Below are 17,329 nucleotides of genomic sequence, written 5' to 3'. Positions count from 1 at the left end.
ACATTAGCAGCAGTGAAATCCTCTGAAGTCTGCTACTGGTTCTAAAAGTCTGCTACTGAGTGCGTGCATGTGCGCCTGAGGCGTGCTCACGCAGCACTAAAAAAGGAACATTCTGAAGTCTTCCGAGTCTGCAAAGGTAAGTAGAACAGCAAGGGTGGGGAATCTGCTGTGCCACGTGATTTAATTAGCTAGAAAGCAGGAAATCCGACAATTCTAGCTAATATAAATCATGCGTCACAGCTGATTGTCGCCCAGCTGATAATCGGAAATACCAGTTCACCCGAACCAGTAGTAATTTTTACCCCGGTCATTTGGAAGAAAGCAGGAGTCATCCCAGGTAAAGAGCATGAGGGTGGAGGGTGGGAGGAAGGCAGTGCAGGCTGTACAAGAGTTGGGGGGAGGAAGGTGTTGCAGTATGGCTCAAACTGAGGAAAATTGGGGGAAAGGTGCAAGGTGTGTATGAGCACAAAGATGCAGGAAAACAGGGTACAGCGTGCATGCAAGAGAAGGGCAAAATGACAGCATAGTGCATACGAGCAGAAAGCCAGGGAATGGGGGAGACTTACCCAAGCGACTTGTTTTCTTTCCTAATGCCTTCCCCATTGACTTTGCTTGGGGGAAGCCTGCAGGGAGCCTCACAAATGGAGATTATATGACCATGGAACACTGCAACCAGTTTAAATGCAAACTGTTTGCCAAGTGCTCAAATTTAGTTCACATGACCGCAGGAGTGTTGCAATGACTGGAACTCTTGAGGACCAGTCCTAAGTCCCTTTGTTCAGCGCCATCATAATTTCAAATGGTCGCTGAATGAACGGCCATAACTTGAAGATTATCTATACAGGAGCCCTCATAGACATCACTTAATGTGTTATCACATTTAGTGATGAGGCCAGTCACTCTCTCTCCACCCAACCCAACTCCCAAGACTGCATCTGTGGAACAAGTAGAAAGCAGCAGCATTGTGTACATTTTCTTGAGCTGCACAAAACAAGGACAGAATATTGTGAGCCCGCCCATTACAGATATAAATCTAATAATAAATCATTACCCTAATGCTTCTTTGGAGTAGAACTCCATTAAAGTAATAAGGCTCTGGAGATTCTTCTCAAGGCTGAAGACATGGGCAACAGCAGCTCTTCCTACTGGGTTAAAAGTGATCAAGTAAAGATTATGAAGTGTTCCCAGGAGATCTGAATGGTCAGTTTCATCAGTGGCTGTACAACGCTGGAAGTGGCTGAAGAGTTCTGAAATGCACTGCAGCGTCTGGGTCGAATGAAGAAGCCATAAGGGAAATGCTTCATCGCCTGCCCCATCTGTTTGCAGGCCTTCTTCTTGATCGGGATCCGAAAACTGACAAAATGCTCGAACCAGCAAATTGGTGGCTTCGTATTCAGAGAGGAAAAAAAGGAGACCTTTCTGGGACTGTGCTAAAAACCTCAGAATATCTCTGACAGACTGAAGCACTCCAGGATGCACATTTGTTATTGGATTGGACAACAGCAAAGTGACAGACTCCAAAAAACTGTGGTTGTGAAGATATCTGAAGAAATGAAAAGAGAAGGATAAATAATGCTAAGAAATAACTTCTATTCACTACGTTTTCCCATAAGATAGCTAAACTGCAACATTGTACAATTGTATATTTGTATTACAAGGCACCCTTGTGCTTTGGTTTGCACTAGAAAACAAATTCCACAAAAGCAAAGTGGGATTAATTAATATCACTTTAATTAATATCACCAATATTAAAAGCAAAACTGATATCCATCTTCACTGGAGAAAGTAATTATGTTTGGAAGAGTTAGAGGTAAAAGGAAAGCAGGCTGCCAGAGAATATGTTGGCTGGATACCATCAAAGGTGACACCAGCAAGAGCCATAGAACAACTCAAAACAAGTAGTGCAAGCTCGGAAGATTAGGAGATTTGACCCACAGAATTGCCAAGAGTTAGACACAACTGAATGGATAACAACATCAGCATCATCATGATATTCATCTGAGCCTGAATTTAATTTCAATAGATCTATACCTGTTTTATATTTTTCCATTAAAAAACAAAAAAACATTCTTTCACATTTTTATTGATTGCTATATATTAATTCAATCCAAGAAAGACTATTTGTTAAAAGTTAATTACCGTATATACTCGAGTATAAGCCGAGTTTTTCAGCACGTTTTTTGTGCTGAAAAGCGCCCCCTCGGCTTATACTCGAGTCTACGTCTCGATGTACTTCGGGAACCCCGCACAGGAGACGCCAAAGAGGCGGCGAGATCGTCCGGCGGGATTTGCCCAAGGCTGAGCAGTTCACCGCGCGGACCCGAGCCAAGCCGGTCCCAGTCCAGCCGAACGGTGAAAGCGGAGCAGCGCTCGGCATGTCGGGGAAACCCTCCCTCCCTCAGCCGAGAAGGCTGGCGGCTCCCCCGCCCCGCCGCGCGGACCCGAGCCAAGCCGGTCCCAGTCCAGCCGAACGGTGAAAGCGACATGCCGAGCGCCGCCCGCTTTCACCGTTCGGCTGGACTGGGACCGGCTTGGCTCGGTCCGCGCGGGCGGGGAGCCGCCAGCCTTCTCGGCTGAGGAGGAGGTTTCCCGACATGCCGAGCGCCGCCCGCTTTCACCGTTCGGCTGGACTGGGACCGGCTTGGCTCGGGTCCGCAGTAACTCCCGCCAGGCTGTGCCGCGAGAAACCATTTAAAGCCCAGCTTCTGAAGCACGGAGGAGAAAGCAAGCCCTGGCGGTGCAGTGAGAGGCGGGCGGGGGCCGCCAGCCTTCTCGGCCGGCGCTTTCACCGTTCGGCTGGACTGGGACCGGCTTGGCTCGGGTCCAGCGGCGGGCGGGGAGCCGCCAGCCTTCTCGGCTGAGGAGGAGGTTTCCCGACATGCGGCGTCGGCCGAGAAGGCTGGCGGCTCCCGCCCGCCTCTCACTGCACCGCCAGGGCTTTCTTCTCCTCCGTGCTTCAGAAGCTGGGCTTTTAAATGGTTTCCTCGCGCAGGCGGAAGAAGATGCTCGGTAGCAGCGGAGGCAACCACCACGTCAGCAGGCTGTCAAGAAGCCGGCGACCGACGAGAGCAAGGCCATGATGCAGATCATCCCCAACCCCAAAGGCCCCGCCGGGGTGGCGCCCAAGACGGCTGAGCTGAAGGTCTTCAAGTCGGACAGCGTGGAGGCTCGCTTGCCGGTGGCCTCGAACCTGCGCAAGCAGAAGTCCCTCACCAACCTGTCTTTCCTGACCGACAGCGAGAAGAAGATGCAGCTCTACGAGCCGTAGCCTCAAAGGCGGCAAGCAGGCGCCCTCGCTCATGTCCAAGAACCTCTCCCGGTCCGAGCACTCACTCTTTCAGGCTAAGTTGGCCCCGGCCACCAGCAACAAACCGCCGCTGGCGCCGTTGCCTTCCAACCTGGGCAAGCCCAGCCGCATCCCGCGGGGGCCTTACGCCGAAGTCAAACCGCTCGAGCTAGTAGTCACCGTGCTGGGCGACCTGGAGCAGCTGCTCTTCAGCCAGATGCTCGGTGAGTCAGCCCGTCCCCTTCCTTCCCGTGGGGGTCTGCCGGGATTTCCCTTTGTTTAGAGCTGGGAATCCTCCTTCCTCAGCGGCCTTTCCCTGCCCCAGTCCTCAGAGCTCTCTCTCCGGATCGCTCTTCTAGTTGACCCTATACTTTAGGCTGGAACAAGCGGTTTGAGAACTGGGTTATTGCTTTACTATCTTCTCTTGCTTTTTCATGCTCGGGCAACCCTGGGCTTTCCCAGCACAATTGCAGAGTAGACGTTTTGCAATTTTCGTTCAAATAAATATTCATGTTATTTTACTTGGCTCTATCTTTATTTTTTACATTGACCAGTAGCTGCCGCATTTCCCACCCTAGGCTCGAGTCAATAGTTTTTCCCAGTTTTTTGTGGTAAAATTAGGTACCTCGGCTTATATTCGGGTCGGCTTATACTCGAGTATATACGGTAATGATTTTGCAAATCAGATGACCTCAAATGTCCCTACAAACTTAAATTAATGGTTGGCTAATTATTACTATTTTTATCAACAAAAGCAAAAAACACCACCATGGTAACAAGGAGATTACTACAATTTTCAAGGACTACAAACTGGAAATACTGTAGGATATTCAGGGAGTAGATTATGCACAATCTTCTCTTTAAAATCATGAAGAATTCAGAGCAGCAAGTATTAAGAACTTGTGAATTACCTATAGGTACTACCTAGTCTTCAATTCTAAGTAAACATTTGAGTAACTCAAATCTTTTTTAATTTAAATGGAGAAAGTGAGCTGACTTGTTAAGGAAAATGAGAAGAGACAAAGAAATGGAAATGAAAGTAGTAAAGAAATTAAAATATTTCCTGTTACCGTATATACTCGAGTCAATAGTTTTTCCCAGTTTTTGTGGTAAAATTAGGTACCTCGGCTTATACTCGAGTATATACGGCTTATACTCGAGTCAATAGTTTTTCCCAGTTTTTGTGGTAAAATTAGGTACCTCGGCTTATACTGGAGTATATAGGGCTTATACGCGTTTTTTTTTTTTTTCTTTTTTTCACATTTTACCGGACGGAAGCCCTGCCGGTGCAGTGAGAGGGCGGGGCGGGGGAGCCGCCAGCCTTCTCAGCTGAGGGAGGAGGTTTCAACCGTAGGTGCCTCATTTCCCACCCTCGGCTTATACTCGAGTCCCCAGTTTACCCCAGTTTTTGGGGTAAAATTGGGGACCTCGGCTTATACTCGGATCGGCTTATATTCGAGTATATACGGTAAATCAACAATCTTCATTAAATACTGGACATGCATTATCAGGACATATTAAAAATTGGGAAGGGGGGGATCTAGCAATCCTCTGGAACATGTAAACAGAAATTCCCAACCTGGGTCAAGTTTCAACTCCAATTAGTACAGGTTTGGCTTTTAAATATGCTGTGGAATAACAACGGAAGCCTGATGAACATATCTTGAAGGTACCAACTAAAAAAATCAGAATACACATAACTAAACCCATCTACCCAAATAAAAAATATACATACCTGAACAGAACTGGAAAAGGATCATCCCTTTCTGGAGGCCCTGTAATACGTGCTGTTGTTGGAAAAGATTTCACAGGTGGCTGCACCATGGTGTGCGGGGCTGTCTCCATCAAATGCAAAATTTCATCTAAAATGTTAACAAGTTTTTCAATTTCTCCTTCATTCATAGTGGAGGACTCCAAAATATTGTCCATATCCATTGGAGCATCTACATCATTATCATATTCCTGGTTGCCTCTTTCAGGTCCAGCATCTGGATCCTGCTCAGACTCGGAATGATTTGGAAGGGGTGGAGAATTTTCTGCTAGCTGGTCACCAATTTTCTTTACCTCAGACAGAATCTCATAGAAGTGACATTTCTGTAAAATGGCAGAACCTGCAGTGACTACCCTTACAGTCTGATCCAGGAGAATAAGTTCCAACAGTCTCTGATAGCCACTTTTTTCACTGGCCTCCAAACTACTCCGCAAAAAAACCTCCATTCCTTCAGTCATGCTAATAACACTATCCAAAGCTTTGAAAGCATTAAGTTTAAGGGAAGAGGACACATGATCTGCAAAGAGCAACTCAAATAAAGAATCAATTACTCCCCCTTGCAAGAGGGCTTCTATTCCTCGAGTTCCACATTCTGCCAGCGAAGAGACAAGCTTTGTCCCAGCTTTCAGCTGACGGACATTCAAAGCAATTGGTTGTCTCAGGGCTACTTGAAGATTTAAAGACTGCATTGTCCAGTCAACCAACTGGCTTAGGTAATCCTGGCTTGTATCCTTTAATTGCAAGTAACTTAGTCCTTTGACTACTAAACTGGGTATTTCTTCCAAAGCTGTGACCCACTTTGCACCTCTCTCCTCCTGATATAATTCAAGCAGCTCAGTCAATTTAACAGAACTCTCTATTGCTCCACTGTTTTCCTTCTCTAGATCTTGATCTCTCATCTTGGCAACTTCCATCTCAAAATTGGTCTTATAGGAGTAACTGAAATATAGAAGGGGTCCAAGCTCCCTATCAAAAGGATCGTAGGTTACAGGTGGTACTCTGGCCAAATCTTCAGCAGTATATTCAATGTCAAAACTTGGGTATTTAAACGTCTCTCGTTCCAAGTCAGCAATTCCATCTTCATCACTTGAAATCTGTTCATAACCATCATCTCCTGAAACAAAAATTTAAAATATCCTTGTTAAAAACATACTGTAAAACTCATGTTTTAACTGTTGATTAGATAAAATAACATATTGGCTCCCACTTTGTATGTGTGTCCTTCTACACACACCAAAGCAATATTGCCCCACCGAAGCAATAAATAATGTATTATTAATCAAAACACACATTAAGAACAGAAGGCTATAAAATGCTATGTAATAATCTTCCCACATCTAAGATTCTTTGGTTTTTTATTCCAAAAGTTTCTATAAGTTTCAATCATAGAGACCCCTAAAAAGGTGCATGTACCCAAAAATAAATGACTGCCAAGTAAACAAGACCAAGGTCAGGCTTCAAGTATTCAAAGAGAAAATAAAGAGAAATACTTTGGCTAGCAATGGTTTCTCATGCTTCCAAAAGCTGATACAACTAACTCAAAATAGAACACAGATGCTCAAATATACATCAATATATAGAGACAAATTCCAAGAGTATTTGCAAAAAATATTTGAATTTACTGGCCTACAATCCCAACAGCCTTCCCAAAGATTGCAAACGATGCAGCCACACTGAAAAGGTTACAAAGGCACAATGAACAGCTCCTTTACTTTCTGGCCCTTGTTCAGATGGAATGCCTATGTTTAGAGCTTTTTGGCTCCTACTGTATGTTTAACAGGACAGGAAAAGAAAATATAACATATGAGAAAATATGTAATTAAAAAGAATGCAGAAATGTTGCTAATCTGAGAACATCTCATTACTAAATGTCAGAACAAGGACTGATTAGTCCGAACAGAATGACACTAACTAAAGCACTCACTACCGAGTGAAGTGAGGAAGGATACAGCAAATACATACTGCAATTTAAGCTTTGGAAAAATCAAATATACTTTCAAAGGAAACATTAATTTGGGGCTCATCAACAGCTCACATAAATGACTGAATTATCACAAATTATTGATTTGATTATATACCCAATTATTCCCTTTTCACTTATAAATGTTGGCAACCTCTCTTGTAAAAACGAATACTTTTTTTTCATTCTTTTCCAAAAATTAAGAGTTAAACCTTCCTTACTAAAATTATGTTTTCAAAATTGGTTCTTAAATACCATACTTTTTAGCTTGCAGGTAAATCAAAGATTTAATTGTATGCATTGCAGTATGCAAAACTCTCTGTTAAACCAAATATATTTTTGTGCATCGTGTATTTGGTTCCCTAATTTAGACATCCAAATATACATTAGTGAAGATATTTTCGAAAGATGCAAAGCTTTTCCTCTCGGATGTGACAATAATAGCAGAATTTCTTCCTGGCTACCTGATACAGGCATTGTCTCATCATCTTCTTCATTACATAAAGGGGGTCCAGGTGGGGTTCTTGGTCCTCTAGGTTGACCATCTTAGACTACGCAAAACAGAATTTTCATACACTGCCAACATTGTTTCAAGAACAGGGTCAGACCAGATATTTATCTGCGAGTCAATGCTTATCAAGCAAGGACAACATAATGTATGAATGCATAAACCTAGTTGGTTGTATTTGCCTACCTTCACCTTCTTCCTCTTCATCACCTTCTTCCTCTTCCTCCTCATCCTCATCGTCATCCTCATCTTCATCATCATCATCGTCCTCTTCATCATCCTGAATGCTATCTACTGTTTGACCATCATCATCCTCTTCTTCATCCTCTTCCTCCTCAACATCCACACCTTCTTCATCATCATCCATTTCTTCTGCTTGTTCTTCTTCCACTTCTGCCTCATCAGAATATGGACCTTCTTGATGAATGGAAGTCCGATCAGGAGAAATGGGCTCAAAATAATCTTCTCTGTGATCAACATCGTCATCTTTTTCTCCAGCAACTGATAATAATGACATTAATAGCAGGAAAACAAATTGAACGCTTGAGGTTTCAATACTGGAAAGTTACTTATAATGAAAGTTAAGTAACAAAGATACATGATTTAAAGTTACATTGAAATATACTACTGAGCCATCAGATACTGCACCACTAGATTCAGTTTTACCTAATCTGGATGTGGGGATGTGAAGATTTTAAAAAAATGAATGCCAATTCTTTATTAAACACGGAACCATGTACTCTAAAGTATAAAGTACTATATGTGGGAAGGAAAATTCTTAACCCAATGGCAGGATGCAAAACACACTTCAAAAAACCAAATATATTTTTGTGCATTGTATATTTGGTTCTCTAACTTAGACATCAAAATATATATTAGAGAAGTTATTTTAGAAAGATCCAAAGCTTTTCCTCTCAGATGTGACAATAATGAGAACTGAATTTCCTCTTGACTACCTGATACAGGCATTGGCTCATCTTCATCATCATCAGGAGGAGGGGGGCCAGGTGGGGTTCTTGGTCCTCTAGGTTGAGGCCGGGGAGGGCTGCCATTGAACTGTTCCTCTTTCTCTCCATCAGCTGTAAAAGATGTTTGAGCCAAAGAAAAATTATGTATTTTTTTAAATTGACAAAGGCCAACTGTTCTTGCAATTCCCTTCAGTTTTCAAAGCAGCGGAAATGAATTGCCGAAAGCGGGATGGGAGAAATGAAATTTAAATTGATAAGAAAACAGAACTCTGCATCTAGTAACACACACATACACACCACCACCACCACTACCACCACCACCACAGTTAAGAGTTTAAATTGGGGAAAAAATTATTCGGAAAAATTCTGAGGCATATGCTGTACTGATACTCATACTCATGAACTTACAGAATGAATTCCACTGCAAGTAGTACTGAAAAACACAAATATTTAGGAAAATATGCTTGACTGCTATGAAAGATTTGCTTTTCTAACCAAAACCTTTTTGAAAAGTTAAAAACTAGAACAGAATTGCTCACCTAATTTTGGAGTCCTTTTCAAAGCTTGTTGTTGCTGAGGTGGTGGAGGAGGTGGTGGTGGTGGAGGAGGAGAGTCTCTATCGTGGCCTACCACTCTATCAACAGAGCCATATATTGCGAGTGTCAAGCAATTATACCAGCCTCTTAAAACTAAGCCATCAGTGTTTACCTGCATTATTTAAAATAAAACAAAGAATTTTAAACATGACTTGCTACATTTGAATTAACAGTATCAATTTCATCAGTTCTGTTTTATGTGTATTGCTTGTTAAACCAGTACTTCAGCTTTGAAAATCCTATATATCCAAATTCTACAGCAGTTCTGAAACATATGCTTTTTATTTCAAATGTTTTCAGCTCTCATTATGAGGATCTATCTAAAAACATGAAGCCCATTTCTGCTAGGAACATCTGTCTATTAAACTAAGTATCATACAATGCTATGACAAAGAATGAGATTTGGGGAAAATATCTTTGCCTCTCTTCTGAATGATTGTAATATAATGACATTCAACAATGCCATAAAGTACAAAGAAATCACAAATCATCATTACACACAGCATTTCCTAGTTTTCAATTTGGTAACTAATTGTACCAAACCACTCCCCAATTATATCTCTGATGACTCCCATATCCAAAACATACAAAACAAAATCTCAACTCATAAGATCTAAGGCATTGTGTAAACAAACACATTTATGTACATATGTATATATCTGTGTGTATATACATACTTAGTAACCCTTCAGCATCCATTGAATCAACTTTGAGAAGACTTTGACGGAATACACTGAAAGTAATCCAGCTTCTGCCCAAAAGGGTTTTTTAAAAAATTATATTAACTAACAAGAAGGACAGCATCACAATTTACATAGTAATTACCTTTGCATTGGGCCTGAAAATAATTGAAGAGTTTTCATCATACTCCAGGCTATTAAGCAGAAGAAAATTAGATATTAGGTAATAAACATGCATATTTTTCTCCAACATCTTCTCTTACTACCTAATCTTACAATAGGACCTTCTTACAACCTACACTTTGAGAATTAGGCTGACAACTATAAATCTTTGCATTAAGTAGCAGAATATAGGAACTCGCTACCTGCATTTCATTCATTTTCTGTAGACTGTGTATCCCAAGGATTGCTTGTTAATGTTATGCAATGGTAAAGTTGGGCAGAATTTGGCAATGTGACAGCTGAGAAGACCACAAAAAATAATGGTTACAGGAAATGGTAAGTATGCATTACAGAAAGAAGTGACGTTTGTTTTTTGTATTCCATAATTTTATGGTTTCTGGTGAAGTATATTCAGTGTTTTATGAAGGAATGTTTTTTAGTACTTACCTTCCTAGCCTGTCAAATACAGGTGCACTTGGTTTGCTGACGTTGTTGAAAAACAAGTCTAACTGAAATGTATGAGGAGATGTCTCACTGGGAACAGAGTCAAAGTGAAAAAAATATCATCTTTAATCAAAATCTGGTTAATGAGCAAGGCAAGCCTTAAAAGACTGTTAATCAATCTGAAGGAAGATAAAGAGTTCCCAACTGTTAAAAATAGTCAATATTTACATTATTAAGCTCTTATTTCATATATTTCATACATTTTGTAAAATACGGTGCATACTTTTCTCAAATATTCTTATGAGCAGAATGAGCGTTCTTATCTGTATATAATATAGATAAAACTACCAATACTTTTATTTTTGAATTAAAGCTTGTAATAAAATCTAATAAAATCCACAAATTGTAGAATAAAAAATTGGGGTTTTTTTTTCTTTCTATACAACAATTTCTATGACATTTGGCAATGTGTGATACTTTAATCTCTTTAATGTGTGATATTCTTTAATCTCAGGTATTTCACTAGCTTTCTGGCTAATCTTGAGTATATGTATGTCCACATAAAATCCTGAAATATTAAAATGTTGTCTTTGCAATATACTTTACATTAAATCGCTTGACAATGAGATGTCCAGCATATAAATTAAATACATCAAGTATTAAATGAAACTGTCAATGATCCCCTTTTCCAACTAATGGAATCTGCTTTTGAAATGAGTGTAAGCAAGATCTCAGAAACAAACATCTATTGCTTCCTCTTCTTTTTCTATCTTGAGTCATGATTTGTAATATCTGAATTGGGAAAACAAGAACTGGCATTAGCCAGAATTGACTCCAAGCTATGGCTGGCAAATCCAGCTCAAAAGATTATTTTCTCAGCAATTCTTTTACTTTTTTATCAGCATTTCATACATCCTGCCATTACTTATTCAAAACTGAAAAATTATAAGAGCTATATTTCTTGTCTCAATTAATACACAAATCCTTTTCAAAGTTCTTTTATATTTTTGGTTTCTTAAAGCAGAAGTATTTTCCATTATATAATGCTGGATGGACACAGGAAATCTCAGGTTCAAATCTATTGCAAATTTAGGCACATACTTTCACTCTCTGATTCAGTACTCCATTTTACAGAAGTTAACATCTTTTCCCATAAAAATAAGAGAACATCACAAAACACTCTGCATGTTAAAAATGACGTAGAAAACAGTGCTGGACAATCTCTTATATCATTTTTTTGCTTACCCATAAGCTCTACTTTCAGGTAAGTTAGAGTGAGCTCTTATTCCTGGAGGAATCACACGTACTTCATTGATGTAAACTACACATGGAAAACGAACCACGTCTACATTAGTGCTTTGCTAGAAAAAAAATGAACAAAATTCATGAATTTTGAAGTGCAAAGTATCTTTGTTTTGTTTCATGAGCACTCAAAAATCTATCAAAATATGCATTTCACATAATCCAGACATTGCTTAAAAGTAACAAGTGGTATAACCAGAACCATCCATTCTTCCTGACATGTCCAAATGTAACATGCCATTTGCAACAGACAATACCATTAAAAACAACACTGCAGAATTCATTTTAATTTGGCTTTTGTCATTTTTGTCAGCAAATTCTTTTAACATTAAAGAAATAAGTAATTCTTAAAATAAAACAAGAACATTTTAGGAACCCCAACTTTTTATAGTTTTAAACAACTGACTGCTTTTAAATTCTACACGCTCTAAAAACTCTTAATAAAAAGATGCATAAATAAAAACTAATCTAATTTATAAAGTAAACATTATAAAATCTTCCCCAAAAAATATAGCCTAAGATTCCTCAGTAAACAATCCTTATGCAATTACATTATTGATAGTCTAGTAATGTTAAGCGTATCAATTGGAAAGATAGGATACTATTTTAACAATCTAGTAATAATCAGATTGAATCATTTAATTGGAAGATCTTAGAGGATATTTAGCCTAACCTCCTGCTCAATACAGGATTCATTATTGCATGTTTTATAGATGACTATCTGACCTCCATTTACAGACTTTCTTATGCCTATCCTGAACCTATGGCCTGAATCAGTTTTGACCCACTGGTTCTGCTCCTACCAATAAAGAATAAGTCCTCTTCATGTGACACCTTTCTGATATGGACTAAATGATCCCAAATCATTTAACCATTCCTTATTTGGTTTGCTTTCCAGATCCCTCACAGTCTTTGACATAAATTGCTCTTTCCCCATTTCAATATATTTCATGTCCTTTTTAAAACTGAGATCAAATAAACTAATGAAGTTTTACAACTTATACTGAAATGTACTAAAATAACATAATAAAAAAAATCAACATGCCCTTCATTTGCTAGATATGGGCAAAAAGCATATTAAAACCACAGGGGCTGGCATTCTCCCGATACATTTTTACTACAGTATCCAAAATAATCTAAGCACCTAACATTGGGCAAAAGGTTCCTTTTACCTATCTCCTAGCATAAATTTTAAATTAAGTTCTTATATCAAGAAAACAGAACTCCAAAGCTGCATGCATGTATATAATCCACACTAATTTCACATAAAGCAGTATACCACCTGCACGTCAATATCTTAGAAATCAAATAGCACACAAATCTAATGATTGTTATGTAGAGAAATTTATATTCAAAGATACTTGATTTATTTTTGCTTACTGTCTATACAGCATTTCGATGAATCCCATGATTTCCTTTATCTTTATAATGAATTTAAGAAAGCTACATGTTTTTAAATGTTGATTAATACAGGATGATTTTATTGCTGTCGTTATTTAACTGAATTAGTCATATATCGGCATTTCGCCCTTCAAAGCTTTACTGGGGGAGAGATAGGAACAGGAATTTATATCGCTATGATCTATAATCGGGAGGCTCATATTTCGATTCAAAGATAAGCTTGGGGGGAGGAGATTATGCTAAAACGGCAAAAAATTGAAATATCCATCATATTGTAACGTCCTTTCAATATCTACACACGGCCGCACACCTAAGCCTCAACCAGATCGACTTGTATATATATATACAACAAAAAAAACTATCGCTACCGTTACGTGAAGCTGATTTCCTTTGTGGAGGCTGCAGAAGGAGCTCTGAACTTAAGAGCCCATTAATCCCCGCCTGATAATGAACATCTTCTCTCAGAACCCAATTCCATCCTATCTGGAAGGCTGGGGGCGGGGGGGGATTGGAGGGGGGTGGGATGGAAAGACCCACATTGCCTCCGTTACCTCAGTGCTCTGGTGTTTGAAAGTGTCCAAAAAAAGCAGCTCCGTTGTTGCATCCGCCGCCATCTTGCGTCGGCGGAAGCATCGAACTTTCGATGACGAGCACTTCCGGGGCAAAAAAATGGGGGTGGTTTGGCATGTGGTTTGCATAGCTGCCTTTGCCCATCTCTTTTGTCTGTATAAACACCCATGCTCGGAGGTTAAAAATCAGGATGGCGGGCATTTTTTTGAATTTCTTTTTAAGGTGCCATAGACCAGGGGTCTTTGCTTTGCTAACTGAGGAATTCTGGGAGTTGAAGTCCGCCAGGCTTAAAGTTTCCAAGGTTGGAGATTCCTGCCATAGACCAATAGCAGCTCTCCTGCTATATAACATCTCGAGTTTGACAGCGAACGGACGGGTCGACGAGGTTGTTAAAATACATGTACATAGTATTATTTGCCTAGGATTGGTTCCACGTGTGAGTTGCTTTTAGATTATTTTTTTTTAGCAAGCCTGCAAGGAGTGGGGATGAATTTATAAGGCAGGTGCATTTGAAAATAAGCAGCGCATATAATAAAGTAACTTCTGAGATTCAGAGTGCCTTCATTCAGGTATATCTAACTGGGATTCTGTGCAAATGAGCAGTGAGGGGGCTCTGGATGAATAAACGAGCATCGAACTGAGAAAAAGCCATTCTTTAAATACACAGAATGAAGCTGATGGCACCTTTTCTGATTAAGACATTTTATGAAAAGACACCGGGCTCCACTCTGTATTGGATGAAGTGAGCCGTAAGCTCACGAACGTGGCTATCTGTTTAATAAAAAATGCATTCTTAGGAAAAGATGCTGACTAACCAATTTTTTTCTATGATTCACATGAGTACTATTTTTAAAACCACTTTAGTGTCAAAATCCGTTGATCTTGAAAATAAATTTCAGGCACTGGGTTTAGTAGAAGCTGGTCCAGGGATGAAATCCAGCAGCTTCTAACAGGTTCTGGAGAACCAGTAGCGGAAATTTTGAGTAGTTCGGAGAACCGGCAAATACCACCTCTGACTGGCCCCAGAGTAGGGTGGGAATGAAAATTTGCAATATCCATCCCCCAGGAGTGAGGAGGGAATGGGGATTTTGCAGTATCCTTTCCCCCGCCATGCCTACCAAGCCATGCCCACTGAACCGGTAGTAAAAAAAAATTGAATTTCGCCACTGAGCTGTTCTATGAATATCACATATCCTTTGGGGATTCTGACTGGTGATGTGTTTCTGTTCACTGAGCACTTAACAGCCAGCATAACATCCCGAATAGGATATAAAAATAGTTAGATTCCATGTAAAGTCTGAAAAGTAATTTAGATACCAGGACTTTTAAAGCCAGTGGTAACATCTACACAGTAAACCGTGGCAATAAGGAAATATATTTCCCCTTATATCAGCTTGCAAAAAGGCCGATGGTCGTCTTCGTGAGTCGATTTAGGATGACCAGAGAGGAGTTTTGACAACTGTATTCTCTGCAGAAATGCGCAGAGGACTTCTCAGTACAGTAAAGGATCTATTCTGATTTATTGTACTTCCTCTTAATCGAGTCTTAACTAAGTTAACATCTCCAAATGTCCTGTAAGGCACTCCGCACACACAGAAAATTTTCTAAACTCTTAGAACTGAATAAAAAGGGGGCAATTTTGTAAGCCAAGTCATTTGGAATGCCTCTGAGGAAAAAATGAAGAAAAAAATATAATACATAAAAAGGTTTTCTGCATTTAGATTTTCCCATTCCGCCCACATGCAGAGCTAGGCAGATGTGTTGTTTTCTTCACTAGAATCTGGACATTTTGTAAACAAACCACAAAAAGCAGTTGTCAAACTGAACAGCCATCAAAATGCTTCTTGGAGCCAGATGGTTCCTAGAAATTTTGAACCGGTACCATACCATTGTTCTGACCTTAAACATAAAATGCAAACTGGAGCTATCGCCTATGCAATCTTTTCTCAACCTGGTACCTTCCAGATGTTGAACTAACTCTAAAAATCCCTAGTTAGGCTAATGGTTGTATGGGCAAGAGATTCGGAAGTTGAAGTCCAGCGGAGAGCAACAGGCTGGGGAAGCATTCTTGTTTAACTCCAATTCATTGTATTATCGGTAATGTTGTTGTTAGTTGAGAAATTGTGTCCAACCCATCGTGACCCCATGGACAACTTTCCTCCAGGCCTCCCTGTCCTCTACCATCCCCTGGAGACCATTTAAGCTCACACTGATTGCTTCAGTGACTCCATCCAGCCACCTCGTTCTCTGCCATCTTCTTCTTTTGCCCACAACCGTTCCCAGCATTAGGCTCTTCTCCAGTGAGTCCTTCCTTCTCATTAAGTGGCCGGTAAAAATGCAAGTAATAGCTGTTGCAAAAAACAAAAAGCGAGCCGGGTAGACAGAAATCCTCTTAAATCTTGACAGAAATCCTTTAAATCTTCTTAAAATCAGTCCACAAACCTACTCAAATCTTCTGCGATCCCTTTTTTACTGTATTCTGTAGACTTTCCCGCAACAATCAGGGCAACGCGCTTAGGGGACAGCCGTCTTATCTCTCTGTTCCGTTTCTTTACCCTGCTACTCCCGGAGCAGAGGTAGCAGCGTCGGGAGTAGCAGCAACCTGCGGAGAGGGGAGCCCCTGCGCAGACTCCAGAAGCTCGATTGAAAAGATTTTTTACCGCTTTCATGAATGGCAGGCAGGCAATCAGCCGGGAAGAGCTGCTTCTTTCACCCTGAGGAGGGCGGAGCGAGCGAGAGTCTCCGCCCCTTCCAAAGCAAGAGGCGCTGTGGAACGATTGGCCGCTTCTTGCAACGATTTGCTCTGCAAGGAGGAGGTGATTGGCGGGGCTTCAAGCCTCCGAAACTTGACCGCCTAGTCCTGCAGCTAAGCTGCCGTTCAGCCACATGTTTTCGGCTGCCTCAGGTTCTATCGCGGGTGCGGAGGTCTTTCTTGCCAAGCGCAGGCACAGCGAGACGTTGGACCAAAAAAAAAAAAGAGCAGCTCATTGTAGATGGATTTGTGACCTGCTCCTCTGCCCAACATTGGTTGCGGAACCCTTAAGGCAAAACGATTAATTCCACCACTCTGGAGCTTCCGCGCACAAGTCGCAGCCAAACGAAAACATTGATCAAACGAAGTTGCTTGGAAGGCAGCCCTTCTCCAGGCTGGCGTCCAATACATATCAACCCTAACCCTCGCCAGCCTCTCCCACTGCTGGAGAATATATTAAAGATCAAAGTTGAGGGTTGGTTGGAGAAAGGCTGGTTCCCACCCACTCCGAGGCTTTACGCTCCGGAATTTGCATTCGCCAGGGCCTGCCTTGTTCACCTGGGGAAAAGGAGAGGGCGGCGCCTTGAATGAAGAAAGCGAAGACAAATCAAAACCTACCGCGCGAAGATGCGCCCTTCAGAGATTGACTTTTCTTTCCCTGATTGGACCGGTTCTTCTGTTGCTTGACGGGTGCTTCCTCCGCAAACTCGCGCGCTTGAAGGCTTTCCCCTCCCAAGTTTGACACCGTCCAAAAGACCGAGCTGTCGCCCGCTCGGCTTCTTGGCTGAATTTTGAGTTAGCCAACCTATTTGGAGCGAATCTGATGTTCTTTTGGTAATTCAATGTCATGCTAAGAATTCAAATAACTAGGTTTAAACAATACAACTTTTACTATTTTAAGAGCAACCTTTGCTGTGTCCCGGCGTGAT

The 17,329-nt window shown here is 40.9% G+C and overlaps 1 protein-coding gene across 2 annotated transcripts in view; it reads right to left on the bottom strand.

Annotated features, from left to right (window-relative positions):
* VIRMA (vir like m6A methyltransferase associated) overlaps positions 1–16,760 on the bottom strand; it is a 34,750-nt gene extending 17,990 nt beyond the window's left edge. Inside the window, exons 1-9 of one of the 2 annotated variants that reach the window (XM_058174485.1) lie at positions 15,857–16,760; positions 11,621–11,736; positions 10,379–10,465; positions 9,915–9,963; positions 9,033–9,201; positions 8,482–8,604; positions 7,712–8,026; positions 5,022–6,171; positions 1,052–1,543 (exon numbers count right to left, since the gene is read on the bottom strand). In XM_058174485.1, coding sequence (XP_058030468.1) covers positions 1,052–1,543; positions 5,022–6,171; positions 7,712–8,026; positions 8,482–8,604; positions 9,033–9,201; positions 9,915–9,963; positions 10,379–10,465; positions 11,621–11,736; positions 15,857–15,967 — 2,612 coding nt within the window. In that variant the 5' untranslated portion in view covers positions 15,968–16,760. Of the gene's footprint in view, positions 1–1,051; positions 1,544–5,021; positions 6,172–7,711; positions 8,027–8,481; positions 8,605–9,032; positions 9,202–9,914; positions 9,964–10,378; positions 10,466–11,620; positions 11,737–13,629; positions 14,093–15,856 lie in introns of those variants that run through there. The other variant, XM_058174484.1, reaches the window with a different exon arrangement.
* Positions 16,761–17,329: the final 569 nt, after the last annotated feature.

Source organism: Ahaetulla prasina, chromosome 3 (genome assembly GCF_028640845.1).
Source record: "Ahaetulla prasina isolate Xishuangbanna chromosome 3, ASM2864084v1, whole genome shotgun sequence".
Classification (NCBI taxonomy): domain Eukaryota; kingdom Metazoa; phylum Chordata; class Lepidosauria; order Squamata; family Colubridae; genus Ahaetulla; species Ahaetulla prasina.
The sequence above is the reverse complement of the archived record's forward strand: the minus strand, read 5'-3'. Positions and strand labels throughout refer to the sequence as shown.